The sequence below is a fragment of the Phyllopteryx taeniolatus genome, chromosome 4 (genome assembly GCF_024500385.1).
Source record: "Phyllopteryx taeniolatus isolate TA_2022b chromosome 4, UOR_Ptae_1.2, whole genome shotgun sequence".
NCBI classification, from domain to species: Eukaryota; Metazoa; Chordata; class Actinopteri; order Syngnathiformes; family Syngnathidae; genus Phyllopteryx; species Phyllopteryx taeniolatus.
This window is the reverse complement of record NC_084505.1, coordinates 20295377-20311104: the sequence shown is the minus strand read 5'-3', so window position 1 is coordinate 20311104 and position 15728 is coordinate 20295377. Positions and strand designations below refer to the sequence as shown.

General features: G+C 41.3%; 2 protein-coding genes across 2 annotated transcripts in view; both read right to left on the bottom strand.

Annotated features, from left to right (window-relative positions):
* Nucleotides 1-1211: 1211 nt before the first annotated feature.
* Nucleotides 1212-11005, bottom strand: LOC133476923 (gastrula zinc finger protein XlCGF57.1-like). Its single transcript, XM_061770947.1, has 4 exons — nucleotides 10997-11005; nucleotides 10030-10125; nucleotides 9118-9274; nucleotides 1212-3003 (listed from the first exon to the last, which is right to left on the bottom strand). The coding sequence occupies exons 1-4, from the start codon at nucleotides 11003-11005 to the stop codon at nucleotides 1529-1531; spliced, it is 1737 nt and encodes a 578-aa protein (XP_061626931.1). The 3' UTR covers nucleotides 1212-1528.
* A 4410-nt stretch (nucleotides 11006-15415) lies between these two features.
* Nucleotides 15416-15728, bottom strand: part of ddt (D-dopachrome tautomerase) — a 7306-nt gene continuing 6993 nt past the window's right edge. The window contains exon 3 of the mRNA XM_061770419.1: nucleotides 15416-15547. Coding sequence (XP_061626403.1) covers nucleotides 15475-15547 — 73 coding nt within the window. The 3' untranslated portion in view covers nucleotides 15416-15474. The remainder of the gene's footprint in view (nucleotides 15548-15728) is intronic.

Genomic DNA, 15728 nt, shown 5'->3' with positions numbered 1-15728 from the left:
GAACATGCAAACTCCACACAGGGGGGGCCGGGGATTGAATCCCGCTCCTCAGAACTGTGAGGCTGACGCTCTAACCTGTCATGAACGGAACAGAGGAGAAGAGCCAAAAATGCACGACTCCAAAACAAATGGACAGTTTCCAAAAAGAGAGGTTTAATAGACGGGCATAGGTCGGTACACAGGCAGGCAATCCGAGAAAGGCAACAGTATCCAAAAACATGAGGCAAAGAGGCAAGGTCGATCATCGGAACAAGGTCAAGTCTTACTGTGAGTCTGTGACGTGGAAACAAGGAATGCTGGAACGCGACGACAAGGTACAACGAACTGGCAACGAGAGGGAATGAGACACGAGGTTAAATACAAGGGGTAATTTGGGTGAACGAGGCACAGGTGGTGAAGATGCTCACATGAGCAGGTGTGTGTGAAACAGGGGGGAAGACAAAACCCGGAACACACACACATGACACTAACCGGTCGCCCACCGTGCCCAATATATATGGCATGACATAACATTAATTGGGAATGGTATAATTTCTATAAGAATGGGTGCCGTAGTATGTGGTTCAGTTATTGGCCCAGGGCTAAACCATATCAGGAGTTAAGTCTTTTAAGTATTTGGAGTCACCGAAGAACTGGCCGATTGGTAATTCATATTCTACATGAATGCTATACTATAAATGTCCATGAGATGTCACCAGAGTTGATGCACAGAGATCAGACTAGAGGATTTTAGGCCCAATATTGCCCCGATAAGCTACCGCGGTCGATTTCCCAGATCGCTGTCGTCAGGTGTTCGGCTGTGACATAATGTCACCGACAACAAGGGTAAGTTGACTTGTGTGCTTATTTTTACGATTATAATAGCCATTAATTTTTTAAGTTCACCCTCCTAACGTGATTTTACATCGTAGAAGCTATTACCCCCTCAGTATGTTTAATTGCATTTGGCGCATCCATTCGACACGACCACAGCGCCTGTGAGCTGAGAGGTGGCCCTTATTATTCAAGTTTTGAAACTTGAATAAAACTTTTATATTCTGAGCGATTTGTTTTATTCATTCAAATTTGGCAGGCTTGTTAACATTTCTCTGCAGTGTGTTGAATTTACATGACATTTTGGGGGCCTGCTTAGTGCCACTTTCAAGGCATTTCAATTATTTTCAATGGGGAAAATGGATTTGAGATACAAGTAAATTGGGTCACTCTCACTGTTTGAAGAAGCGTATTTTATTATGGATCACATATACTGTGCACTTTACAGTTTACCACAAAAAGGCAATGCTTCTTTACGGTCTAGTTCAATCAATCATTCATTTATTTCATAGGGACATCACTAAATTATTGAAAAAAAAGGCATGCATTACTTTGTGTATTCTGTCACCAATGCTAATTCTCAACATTTGTCCAGAGGCGGCTTTAACAAAAGACAAAGACGACATGAAGATCAATGTGGTCGATAAAATACATGAATATAGATTTTTGTAAATCCGTATGATAGTCATTACTTTTGATATTAAAAATGTACATTTTAAATGATAGCTTCTTGATCACTGTGATTCTCACCAGCACACTTGTGTGTCTTAGCTTGATACTTATAAGAGAATCTTTGGCCACAAACTGAGCAAGGAAAAGGTTTCTCACCAGTGTGCGTTCTTGTGTGTATTTTCAAATCTCCCTTCTGAGTGAATCTTTGACCACAAACTGAGCAGCCAAAAGGTTTCTCACCAGTGTGGGTTCTTGTGTGTATTTTTAAGCTTCCCTTCACAGAGAATCTTTGGCCACAATCTGAGCAGGAAAAAGGTTTCTCACCAGTGTGGATTCTTGTGTGTATTTTTAAACTTCCCTTTTCACAGAATCTTTGACCACAAAGTGTGCAGGAAAAAGGTTTCTCACCACTGTGGGTTCTTGTGTGCATTTTTAAGTGTCCCTTCTGAGTGAATCTTTGACCACAAACTGAGCAGGAAAAGGGTTTCTCTCCAGTGTGGGTTCTTGTGTGTAATTTTAAGCTGTCCTTCACAGAAAATCTTTGACCACAAACTGAGCAGGAAAAAGGTTTCTCTCCAGTGTGGGTTCTTGTGTGTCTCTTTAACTCTCCCTTCTGAGTGAATCTTTGGCCACAAACTGAGCAGCAAAAAGGTTTCTCACGAGTGTGGATAATTGTATGGATTTTTAAGTGTCCCTTCTGAGTGAATCTTTGACCACAAACGGAACAGGGAAAAGGTTTCTCTCCAGTGTGGGTTCTTGTGTGTAATTTTAAGCTGTCCTTCACAGAAAATCTTTGACCACAGACTGAGCAGGAAAAAGGTTTCTCACCAGTGTGGGTTCTTGTGTGTCTATTTAAAACTCCCTTCTGAGTGAATCTTTGGCCACAAACTGAGCAGGAAAAAGGTCTCTCACCAGTGTGGGTTCTTGTGTGTAATTTTAAGCTTTCCTTCACAGAGAATCTTTGACCACAAACTGTGCAGGAAAAAGGTTTCTCACCAATGTGGGATCTTGTGTGTTTTTTTAAATATCCCTTCTGTGTAAATCTTTTACTGCAAACTGAGCAGGCAAAAGGTTTCTCTCCAGTGTGTATTCGCGCGTGTTGTTTCAAGCTACTTATATAAGCAAATGTTTTCCCACACTGAGAACATTTCCATCGTTTGTTGTCAGTGTGACATATTATAGCACTTTCACACTGTTTATCACGATGATTTTCATCAGTGTGAGGAGGGTGTGACATGTCGTCACTATCTGATAGTGGAGCTAAGAGGCCGTCTGCTTGTGAGCCTCCACAGTGGTCTCTCTCAGCTTCTGTTCTCATGTGATGAGTTGAGCTGCTGCTTGGAGGCTCCGCCCCTCTGCTCTCCTCACTTTGACCTTCATCTTCACCCTTCAAAGGGACACCAGTCGATGGAAACTTGGTGATATCCTCCTCTTTTTTAATCAAAATGGGCTCCTCTTCCTCTTTAATGTGAGGGGGCTTTGGCTCCTGCCACTCAGTACGAAGATCTTCAGTGATGTCTGCAAGACACAAGAAGACAAACAAACATGGTTTGGTAAATACTTACTCACGTTGTTACTTTGTTGTGTGTTATGGTTTAGATTTCTATTTAAGGTTAATGTGAAAGCCGGATGAGTTTGATATATTGGAAATAATAAAATTGGGCAGGTCAAAACAATACAATGTGAAAAGGTGTAAAATAATGAAGTTCATAAAAACAACTATCAATAAAAAGTAATACAGTGGACCCCTGCAAACTACCGGTTTTGCATTTACTAATTTTTATGTGTAACAGTGGCTTCTTGTCAACAAAATTTCAGCTGTAATGAAGTAAATACAAAAAATGCAGTGCAAAATAATTTTACAGAGCCTCACTGCATTCATTCCAACATCGCCGTTTTAAAATGTTTGTGAGGGATATTGTACATGATTGCTGCACCTGTTTTTAGCTTGTTATGAACTCTTTATTCAACATCTGCTTTTATGGAATGCCTTATATTTTGTAAGTATTTAACTATCACATTGTACAGTTTACTTTGTTTGTTTGCGCTTTTATTTTGCTTTCAGTCAGCCCCTCTGAAGAATTTCAAGTGACATTGACAACTTGTGGCGGGAGGGTGGCCCACTGGTTAAAGCGTTTGTCTCACAGTTCTGAGGACCGGGGTTCATTCGGGAGTTTGCATGTTCTCCTCGTGTCTGCGTGGGTTTTCTCCGGGCACTCCGGTTTCCTCCCACATCCCCAAAAGATGCGTGGTAGGTCGATTGAAGACTCTAAAATTGCCCGTAGGTGTGAATGTGAGTGCGAATGCTTGTTTATGTGTGCCCTGCGATTGGCTGGCAACCAGTTGAGGGTGTACCCCGCCTCATGCCCGAAGATAGCTGCGATAGGCTCCAGCACTCCCGCGACCCGCGTGAGGAGAAGCGGCTCACAAAATTGACTACTTGTTAGTTTTTCCATTCAGTTTTGATGTTTAATTTATTCAATACCATGTCTTGCACTATAATCGTTATTCTCACATACAATAATGTAGTGACAGCTTTATTTCAGAATCAGAATCATCTTTATTTGCCAAGTATGTCCAAAACACACAAGGAATTTGTCTCCGGTAGTTGGAGCCGCTCTAGTACAACAGACAGTCAATTTACAGAACACTTTACTCAATCAGACAGAAGAAAAAAATATCACGAAACAGCTTTAGTGATATTTTAAGCGCGTTACTTGACTATAGTTTTCCAAGTCAACGAAAACATGATACTTTGATGAAATTAATGTGGTTTCTCGCATAGATTATTTCTGGATAATTTTACTTGGAGTGGGTTGCTGCAGCAAAAAACATTTGTATAATAAGTCTAGCGGTGTATCCCTATTCTGGCCGATAACGGAGGATTGTTAACCTGATGTGTAAAAAAAAAATGTGCCCAGTGCAGTAACATTGCTTGATCGATTTACTGTAGTAGTAGCAGTGGTGGTGGTGGTAGTTGTCGTAGTAGCAGTGGTATTAGTAGTAGTCGTGATCGTAGCAATTGAAGTAGTAGTAGTTAAAATTGTAGTGATAGAAGTAGTGGTAATAGTTGTTGTGATATTGGTGGTGGCGGCAGTAGCGGTATTGTAGGAGCAATCGAAGCAGTGTCGTAATAGTCGTAGTGATCCAGAAACTTCCCGCTATATTGCAGTTGTATTTTGCTTTTTTTAAATTATTATTGCGCAATTCTTTTTTATCCCTCTCCTTTTTAAATCAGTTAAGGCAATTGATAAACTGCTTACAACATACAAGGCCTTCCCAAAAAAACTGAAAATGTGGCGAGTTAACACCTACAGCTGCCAACACTAAAAGACAAGTATGTTATGATGTTTTTTTTTTTGTTATGATCAAATGATTTGTGGTTTTATTGTCTCTTAATAGTATAGTAAGTCTTTGATTATGTATCCTGTATTATATTGTCTTGTAGATGTATTTGACTGCTTTTTGACATCATGGCCAGGGGACTACAGATGAAAACTAGCCTTCTGGCTAATTCTGGCTTTTTTAACCATGCGTGTTTCATGTGTTTTATGAAATTGCATTGTCCCCTTTCAAATCAACTGATTCATAATGATAGTACAGCTAGTCTCTCCAGGATGCAAACACATTTTTTGTACTGTATGTTATTAATTTTGATATTTTTGCCACTTTTTTATCCATTGCTCTTGCACTCGCTCTCTCTCTTAAAGTATTCTGTTTAAATGTGTGTCTGGAACGTAACCCCTGTGATGGAGGGGGGTTTACTGTAGTTGGGTTAGTAGTAGAAGTGGAGAGCCAACTTTTTTTTTTAATCCCTGTAATTACAAGGGACAGAAAGTTGGTTAAAGAGTAAAGAGATGAGGCATAAAGAAAGCAGAGCTACAAGCTTAGTGAGTATGAAATGTCAACCCAAACAAATCGTCTCCAGTTATTTAATGAAAATCCATTTTGATTCATGACATCAGTCTGTCACGTAGATGGCGCAAGACGAGAACATTTCCCCGTTGCCTGTATTCAAAGTCTTGATGGGTATTTTTATACAAGTGAGTGAAAATGGCAATTGTGAATTTTTTTGCAAGTGTTGTTAAAAAAAAAAATAATAATCGACCGTTCAAATGCTTCCTTGAGGCAACAAGATATAGCCACTTCGTGCCACACATAACGTGTTACGTCGCTTTATGTCCAAGAATGACAGCCGATGTTCACAAAATTTTATGAGCAAATTCCTATTTATGTCCACATACACCTGTGAAAATATTAAGGCTGGAGCTATCAAATAGTTTCGTATGAGTACTAAAATGATTAAATAATTGGGTATTCAGATAAATGTTTGCTTCGTTAAAAGAGCAATTATGAATACACAATAAATAATTGTAACCCATTTCACTTAAAAATGAACAACCAATCGTTTTTCTTTAGAAAATCGACTTTTATTAAATTCACACTGGGCAGAAAACCTTTCATTTCTGCAAATATTTGCAGTGAGGCAATTTCAAACAAAAAAATATCTGAAACTAAATTCAGTTTAAACTGCATTTTTTCTTCTTAGCATTTCTTTGAATTATGAAAACAAATTATAATAAGGCATTCGTGACAATACATTTATGAGCTTAGACCAGGACTAAAATGATGAAAATGAAAACTGCTTGATAGGATACACACATCCTGTATTACCTGAACACATTTTTTAACATACTTTGCCACTCGCAATCATTTTTCCCCACCGACAGCACTTGAAATGATGATGTTACTGTGTGTCCGTGCGTGCGTGCGTGTATGTATGTACAGCCAAAACGACAACTGCTGCTGGCTCCTCGTTGGGCCCTGTTTGGTGGCTGGGGCCCCCAAGCTCTCCGGGGGTTGTGGCGGGGGTGGGGCTCGCTGGGTGGATGGGGTCGGTGGTCTGGTCCCCGTGCCCCTCCCCTTGAGACCGGTCGAGGCACTCCGGTCGTGCTCGGGACCTCTCTGGGTCCTGGGGGGTTGGTGGCATCCTCCTGGTTAGGTCCATCCACCCCCCCCCCCCCCCCCGCCCCCGCCCTTGTGGGTGGGTGGGGCGGGGGCTGGGCTCACCCTTCCCCGATGTGCCGCCTCAGCAACTCCGTACACCAGTTGACTAACATGGATGTGATATGGTGTTCATTCACTAATAAGTTCAACAGACGCACTATCGGCTTTAATTGCTTAATTGCTTCTGCTGGGGTCACGAACACAGGTTATACTAACTGATCAACTCACAGGTTCTTACAGGTGTTTAGACACAAAAAAGAATCCCACCCCGCCACTCGTCAGTAGCACTGCCTTGCTCATTCTGTCCTCTCTTATCTTCTCGTCTTGGTTAGTTATTGCATGTCCTCACCAGGTGTCCACCCAACTCCAATCTACAAATGACTGCTGTAATGTTACTTGTGTTCAAATATCTAGACTGTCTCACTATTGTTCTGCTGTAGTTTTCACCCCTAATCCCCTTGTCCACTCTGTCCTTCTGTCTGTCCCCTAAAACACTTTTCTGTCCAGCTGCATTTCCAATAAACATCAGAATAATTAAAAAAATTAAAATACGCAGAGGGGGTATTTAAAAAAAAAAAAAAGATACACCATTCTGCAAGGCCATACAGCTGAACAGGACAGGTTTAATTTTTTTTTTTAAAAGGAATGTTTGAACGAGTCGTTCACTATACTTGACCGTCGTCTACCGCTGCACTCTGCCACCAAAAGTGCATTCATGCAATCGAACTGGGTGCGCATTTAATATTTTCAGTGTGCATGCGCACCTGGGCACGACTTATGCGCACCCCTGCCTATAACCAAATACATAACAGCAGCATCATAAGAAAAAAGAAATAAACTCTCCCTTATGGCTAATTAAAATTTTAGAGTTAATCATGACTTTACTAGTCATGCCAATACGTAAATGTACTCAATATGTACAGTTCTACTTTTGTATGTATACAGTATCCTAGTTCAAAACAGTGTATCATTTTCTGGTTCAAAGGTGCTTCAGGTTAAAAGATGCCCCCTCCCCTAAAAAGTTATAACGTGCACTTGTATCAGGCAAAAAACAAAAAACAACAACAAAAAAAGTGCTGCTTTATGAACTCCTGCAAAGCAACTACCGTATTTTCACGACCATAAGGCGCACTTAAAAGTCTTACATTTTCTCCGAAATGGACGGGCGGCTTGTAATGCGGCACGCCTTGTGTGTGCACCGAGTTCCAACATCTCGAAATGTTGTTGTGTGACTTTGAAGAGCGCTCCCCTTGACTGACTGGGAGCATTTCCTGCCGACACACTGCTTTATATAGAGGGAAGGCGGCTGTGACTGAGGACAGCATGCGGACGTTAAAGGGGGAAGGGTGCGCGTGAAAAAGGACGCAAAGGCACGCCCCCAGTAGGTATATAGCACGGTATGTGCATTGTGCAAAACAACATCGGTTTGGCTAATGACCCCCAATAATGTCACCTACGAAGAGAAGCACTTATGAAGCAGAGTTTAAACTGAAAGCTATCAGTTACGCGGAGGAACATGGCAATCGAGCAGCCGCGAGACAATTCAAGATCAACCAATCCATGGTTCGCAAGTGGAGGAAGCAGGAAAACGAGCTTCGCCAAGTTAAGAAGACAAAGCGCCGGGCAAGTTACGCCACCATATGTGAATGGATTGTGGGTTAGGGTTATGCCTAGGCTAAGGTATCTGCTTTGACTGTTGTCCGAGATTTCGCGAAAACCGGCATCGTTGCTGAACAGCCCCCGGCAACGGGACTGACTCCGACAATGACTAAAGGGAACCCGGCGTGTTTGATGGAAAACTTGCCCAGCTGCTCATTTCGGATACAGAAGATGAGGACTTTGATGGATTTGTGGATGTATTAAAAAATAACGCGAGTACATTGTTACATATTTCAATAAAGCACAACCAAACTCAGTTTTGCCCCCGCTGCCTTTTTAAAAACATACGCTAGCACGCATGCATGCTACCGTATGTTTGAAGCTAGCGTATGTTTTACCATGCCTGCGCCCAATAATACGGTGCGGTACTATGCAACCTTTCACGATACCTGGCACCTTTACTCGGAATGGTGAGAAAGATTCATACCACTTGCAGGCCAAGAATTTGATGGATGTCAGCTGGTCCACACGTTGTGCACACTGCGGAACAGTGCTAGAGGACTCAGCATCTTTTGCACAATTGTCACAAAAAAAAAAAAGTACCGGCATTACCAGATAACTATTAACCCTTTATTGCTCAATGACTGTTTTTATTGTCAATGTCTTTATGTCTCAAAAGCATTCTCTGTCAATTGACCGTCTGTTGTCGTACTCGAGCGGCTCCAACTACCGGAGACAAATTCCTTGTGTGTTTTTTGGACATACTTGGCTAATAAAGAGGATTCTGATTCTGATGGGGTCTTTACGCCTATATGGTAGGCTAACAGAATTGTTAACTGTTTTTTTGATTCGGGGGTTGGCCGTCGGGGTGGCAGCGGCCACCACGTAGTTCTACAACTGCCGCAGACCCACATAGTTCACATTATTGGATGCTAATAATGTTATGTTAAATGCATCATCAAACAGGCCCGTAAATAAAAACAGAAATATCATTAAAGTTAGAATGAATGCAACAAGTGAACTAACCTGCTCCGCGTAACACAGTTCGACGCTGCAGATTGAACACAGCGTCCAGTAGTTGACGATCCGGCTCGTTCTCCTCTTTTGGGCCCCCAAGTTCCTCCTCGTACTCTGCTGTCCTTCTTGCACTCATTTTCACACGACGATCAGACCACTTTCTGCTCTACGTTGGAGGGATGAGAAAGGAAAGTGATAATCGGACATGAGAAACAATTATATGAAGATTAAGATTTGGAAATTGCGGGTTAAACAGTACGTGAGTTAAAATGGCAAAGCACCAAAATCAACAAGAAAACAGCAGAATGTGTAACTATGCATTGTAAGAAACATGACAAAAAGAAGGCAACTAATCTGTTGTTGAAACATAATAGACATTCTTCAAAAGGTTTCAGATTAAGATGATAATAACCAGAATCAGAATCATCTTTATTTGCCAAGTATGTCCAAAACACACAAGGAATTTGTCTCCGGTAGTTGGAGCCGCTCTAGTACAACAGACAGTCAATTTACAGAACATTTCTGAACAATTCAGAAAATAATTAATTGCTCCATGATATTACTTCAGTATCTCAGACAAACAGAGATAATAGAATGTAATGGTTAGTGTTTTTATCTTTGTTCGTTTTTTCACCACATTTAAGTGCTAGTATGAGATATTGTGCTGTAAAGAAGTATCTGCTTAGCGAAGTGTTGCTCACAAACGCGTCTCTTTCTTAGCAAGCTAAGCTTCAACGTGCACGAGACGACTCCAACCGGACACGAAGATTGCACGAATGAGGCAATAGTCCACTAGAGTCGTGATCAGGGGCGTCAAGCGTCGAGGATTCACAACATTCGGCGCAAATTTAGGAAGATTTGCTGAAGCACGATCGTCCCTCCTCCCGCATGGCGAGAAGGGAAAGGAGATGTATTACCCACGTTCTTCTTCTTCTGCTGCTGCTGCTGCTGCTTCTGCTTCTTCTGCTTCTTCTTCTGCTTCCTCTGCTTCCTCTTCTTCCTCCTCTTCTTCTTCTTCTTCGTTGGTGGGTGGCATCAAACGTTCAAGATGCATTACCGCCATCTACTGTGCTGTAGTCTGGGTCACAGTCTGTTTATACATATGTGTATTGTACCGGGGTGCAAAATAAATAAATAAAAAAACAAATACATTTTAGCGGTCAGAGCATATTACTCCAATTCTAAAGTCTTTACACTGGCTTCCAGTCAGTTTTAGAATAGATTTGAAAGTTTTGCTACTGGTCCATAAATCACGAAACGGTTGAGGTCCTGAATACATGAATGAAATGCTAATGCAATAGAAACCCAGTAGGGCTCTGAGATCGACAGACTCAGGTCAAATAGTGGAGCACAGAGTCCAAAGCAAACATGGTGAAGCAGCATTTCGCTATTATGCTGCACACAAATGGAAGAAGTTGTCAACAGAAGTGACGTCAGCCCCAAGTGTGCATGTTTTGGAAGTCCAGGTTAATAACTCCCCCCCCCCATGCTTTTTAGAGCATTTCCACTTTTAAATGATATTTCTTGCACTGTATGCTGTATTAATTGTATTTTTATTTTTTTTCTCTTTGTTTTAAATGTTTATGAGCTGTTTTTTTCTTGGTTTTTAAATGATTTTAATCATGTAAAGCACATTGAGTTACCTTCTGTATGAAATGCGCATTTTCTTTGCTTAGACTTTATTCTCTTTATCGATCCTGTTTCATTTAAAAACTGAAACAAGCCGTTGATCTTAATTTCTTCCGTGTTGAGTACATTTCTAAGATTAAATACTGGAACCCCACTTTTCTTCACCTCATCTCTGAGCCTCCCTCGACTTATTTCATACCTTTGACAATAACAAATAACACGTTCCACACTCTCCTCCTCCACTCCACATTACACAAACCCGTCCCATGCTTCCCAATTAAATGCATTGCCCTATTCAGCCCTGTATGTACTCATCTTAATCTTGTTATGATTGTTTGTCCCTTCTCTTTCTCCCCACTGCTTTCATGCTCCCCACCGTCTGCTGAATTTGATAGAAAGGCCGTCCTGTGTGCCCTCCATTCCAAAGTTTTTGCCATTCTCTTTTGATTATGTTTTTCACATAACCCTTGACCTCACCCATGCCAAAAGTTATTCCCAAACATTCTTCCCGCTTCTTTTGCAAAATAATCAGCATTTCCCTTCATTCCTTTATGTTCTGGAACCCACATATACCTGACGTTCGTCTCTAATTTACTTAATCTATACAATATATCATACATTTTACATCACACATTTGACCTACTTTGTGATACCATGTTTTTTAAGTACAATAATGCTAATAATGAATCTGAACCGACGACAACCCGCTTTAACCTTTTTTGTTCAACCAACTGTAGTGCCATCATGATCGCAAGCAATTCCACTGTATATACTGCTGTAGCGGACATGCCACACAAAAGATGCCACCCGGCACCCCAGCCTCGCACTACCGCCGCTCCCCGCCGAGGTAGACGTTAACTCCAGAGTCACACGCAGACTCTAAACAGATTAACACAATAAACTATCGTCAACAAGACACAGACATTTGCTTTGCCATGCCGACACTAAGGTAATCACGTCTGCCCGGGACTTCAAAGGGGAGACCCACGGATGCCGGGTTCTCCCTCAACGCAAAGTTAATTAACTCCCAGCCAGTCGAAGGATTGGACCCGCAGCGAAGCCTCCGCCCTGCTGAGAGCTGCTACTTGGGAGTTGGAACAGGCAACACCACACCCATGGGCGACGGAACGACACACCGACAGGGGTTCATAAGACAGTCTGTGACTCGACTGGGAGTCAATATTTGAAGAACTTTACATAAACGCCACCAGTGACTGTATTGCTGCAAACTTGAATGTCTAACGTCAAATCTGTTGTTAACTGAACCAGATGGAATGTCTCACCCCACACCATAAATGTCACATGAAAATAGTGATGTTCTCCACACCACATAAGTTGAAACATTCATTACAGATATGAAAGAGGATGAGCGTGAAACAATGCAGGGTGGGAAAATGGTCTTGTTGGATAACTGGTTAGAGCGTCTGCCTCACAGTTCTGAGGACCCGGGTTCAATCCCCGGTCCCGCCTGTGTGGAGTTTGCATGTTCTCCCCGTGCCTGCGTGGGTTTTCTCCGGGCGCACTCCGGTTTCCTCCCACATCCCAAAAACATGCATTCATTGGAGACTTAGATTAGATTAGGTTACACTTAGATTAGAAATCAGCATATTGTAATATTCATATGGTGTTCTGAAAACTACTGCCATTTTCCCGCTTCACAAATAAAGTATCAGTTAAATCAGTCCTGTAATTGACTTACAATATTACCGCATATACACAACAAAATGTTGGATAATTAGTTTTGAAACCAAAAAGTCTGGGATAGGTCTGTTCAATGATTGCAATAGCACAACAATTTATCACATAGTGTATATAAGAAAACACCCAATTTTTCGTGTTTTAAACTGTATCGCTATGTGTATTAGTCTTAATGCAGACTTCGTTGACTTCTTAATCTTAATGCAGACTGGAACGTTAGCCATCCAAACCTCTCCTTCTTCATGCTGATATGGTAAGCTCTCTGTTTTCTACCTTCATCATACTAGTGAATAGCTTTAGTGTTGAAAACATACGATGTAAAACTGTTGTTTCATTGGTAGATGTGATGAATCATCCGTCCATCCCTTTTCTACTGTACTGTACAGCTACTGTATCTTCGGGCGAGAGGCGGGGTACACCCTGAACTGGTCGCCAGCCAATTGTAGGGCACATATAAAGAAACAACCATTCGCACTCACATTCACACCTATGGGCAATTTACAGTCTTCAATGACCCATGCAGGCACGGGGAGAACATGCGAACTCCACACAGCCAGTCCTCAAAACTGTGAGGTGGATGTGCAAACCAGTCAGCCCAGATGTGATATATTAAACAGTATTTTGATGAAATTCAAAGGAGATTTTACATATCCTTTTTTGCCAAAAGCTGATAGACTCCTCCCACTGACCCTATGTCAACTCCCGTGTTGCCTGTCCTGACTTGCCCTGACATGTTCAGGAATGACTGCCCGTGACCTTTCTCTATAACGTTATTGTTTTACAAGAATGTATTAATTATACCACGTGACACAACATGTCCTTGTCTGACCTCATATGATCCTTTGAAGCACCAGATTTGATACCAAGTGACACTTTTATAAACTTTGAAGTTTTGGTTTTATTGTTTAATAACCCTTTGAATTGCCGGTCGACTGTTCATGACCCTTAGAAGTATACGTTTTATTGTTTTATGACTGCTAGAAAAAGCCACAATGATGTCACGTGATCAAAACAAACCCCTAAAGGTCAAAGGTCAAGGCCATCAAGCTGTCAAAACATGACCTATCAAGAGTTTGACGAAAGGTGTATTCTATAGTTTTTTGATGCAATATTTATATTTTGGGTAGATGAAACTAACTTTAAGGGAAAAGTTGCCACCCTCCATCTTAGCTATTGTATTGAGCTTGGCTTTTATTTCCTAACCCTCAATGATGCTTCACATCTTTTGAGCTTGGATTCTATTTCCTTACCCTCAATTATGCTTCACAGTTTCAATTCTGTGTTCCATTCTTCATATTTTTTTTTTTTTAAAACTTGAATAAAATAAATGCTTATCACAAAACTTGATTCCATGTCCCTGTGTGATTGACGTAACACAGCTTCTGTATCGTAATAACTAACTCAAAATGTAGTTAGCAAACCTTTAGATTGAATCTTCTTTTTCCACATTTAACGACTCATTAATGTATTTATTTTTTATCCTCTTCACCCTTCAGTTTTTATCCTGTGCTATAGTATTTGAGTCTTTTTAATTCCAGTGTCTCCTCATGGGAGCCCCCATGGTGGGACGTGCGCTCGGTCTGCCCGCCTGCAAATTCGCCTGACCTGGGGAACAGGGGGGCCCTGCGCAATGTTCCCCCCAGTCTGCCCCGGTCGTGGTGGTCTCTGTGGTGGCATCCTCTGTGGCTACGACCTGTAGCACCTATCAGCGTGGATGGCTCCTGCAGGTTGTTTTTCTACACCTGGATCCTCAGTGCTTTGTCATGTCTCTACACTATAAGTCAATATGTGCTGTGTGTGAGTACGTGCGGGTGTGTGTGTTCGTATGGGTGCGTTCGCGCTTGTATGTGGGGATGGGCGATGTCGGTTTTTGTATGTCTTGCTATTTTAATTGTCTGCTTTTATCGTTGTAAAGCACTTTGTGTTGAATTTCTAATGTATGAAAAGTGCAATATAAATAAAACTGTTTTCATGTTGTGTCTCTGAGTTGCAAACCTTGCATGTTGCCATTGCTGTTTTCCCCGAATTCATCAAAAACAATCCATCCATCTTCGCTTCTCCTCACTCGGGTGACAGGTGTGCAGGAGCCTATCCCAGCTATCTTCGGGCGAGAGGCGGGGTAGACCCTGAACCGGTCACCAGCCGATACCGGCGAACATATAAACAACCATTCACACCTACGGGAAATTTAGTCTTCAATCAACCTACGACGCATGTTTTCGGGATGTGGGAGGAACCCAGAGTACCTGGAGAAAACCCACTAGGAAAACATGCAAACTCCACGAAGGCGGGGACGGGATTTGAACCCCGGTCTGAGGCAGATGTGCTAACCAGTCGTCCACCGTGCCGCCTCAAAAACAGTCCTTGATTCCAAATATAATCATCTTTGAAGCCCTACGTGAACCGCTTAATGAGGTGGCCTCAGCACTCGTGTAATAGCATACTCGAGGCTCGTGGCCAGAGATGCATGGTTAGCTGAGTTCACAACACAGAAATACTGTACTTTTTCCTTTTAAAAACAAAAGGCACTCTAGATTTTTGGTTTTCGTAAAAAGGAGGGCCCGACGAATACTGATTTTTTGATGCCGATTCTGATATTTGACAGAATAAAGTTCCGATAACCAATTAATTGGCCAATTCATTTAAAATGTATATAATGAATAAAATTCTTCTTTCTTGTTCCCATAATTCTTACAAGGAGTATGAATTACAGGCAGAACATTTGACTGTTTTACAAAACCTTGTCCTCTATTATTTTTTTACAACAAAGATTTGTTTGTTTGAATGTCCTTATCTTTGTCTTATGTTGTAATGTGTTGATGTGTAAAAAAATAAAAAATAAAAATAATAATAGAAAAATGGGAAAAAATGATTTGAAAAGGGCTAGATTTTTAACTCGACAGAGTCAATGCAGTCATGTTAAAAAAAAACACACACACACACACAACAGTATGTTTGAATAAAATTCAGGAAATTTGCAGCTGGTTGAAACTTTTTATTTTTTTCCCCTTTCTTTGTCACATATTTACAAAATATGCTTTACAGGAAGCTCATAACTGTTCCCTTCTTCCCAACCTGGTGAGGCTGCAAATTGTAGAACTGAAGGGAAATCCTGTGAATCAGAAAAAAAAGCTGTCAAGCGTTTACCAAAACTTTAAATAATGAAAATAGCCAGCTATTAAATGCATATGAGGCCTGATGAGGCCTCAGAGAGCATGAAAGTGAACACACCCCTGTTAAAATACAAGAGTATTCTTATGTAGAAAAATAAGTGTGATAAATAAAAGTGGAAC

Coding starts and splice junctions, on each gene's coding strand:
- LOC133476923 (XM_061770947.1), bottom strand. Junction 9,275..10,029: donor AGCAGCAGAAGAAGAAGAAC/GTGGGTAATACA, acceptor CCTCCAACGTAG/AGCAGAAAGTGGTCTGATCG. Junction 3,004..9,117: donor AACTGTGTTACGCGGAGCAG/GTTAGTTCACTT, acceptor TGTGTCTTGCAG/ACATCACTGAAGATCTTCGT.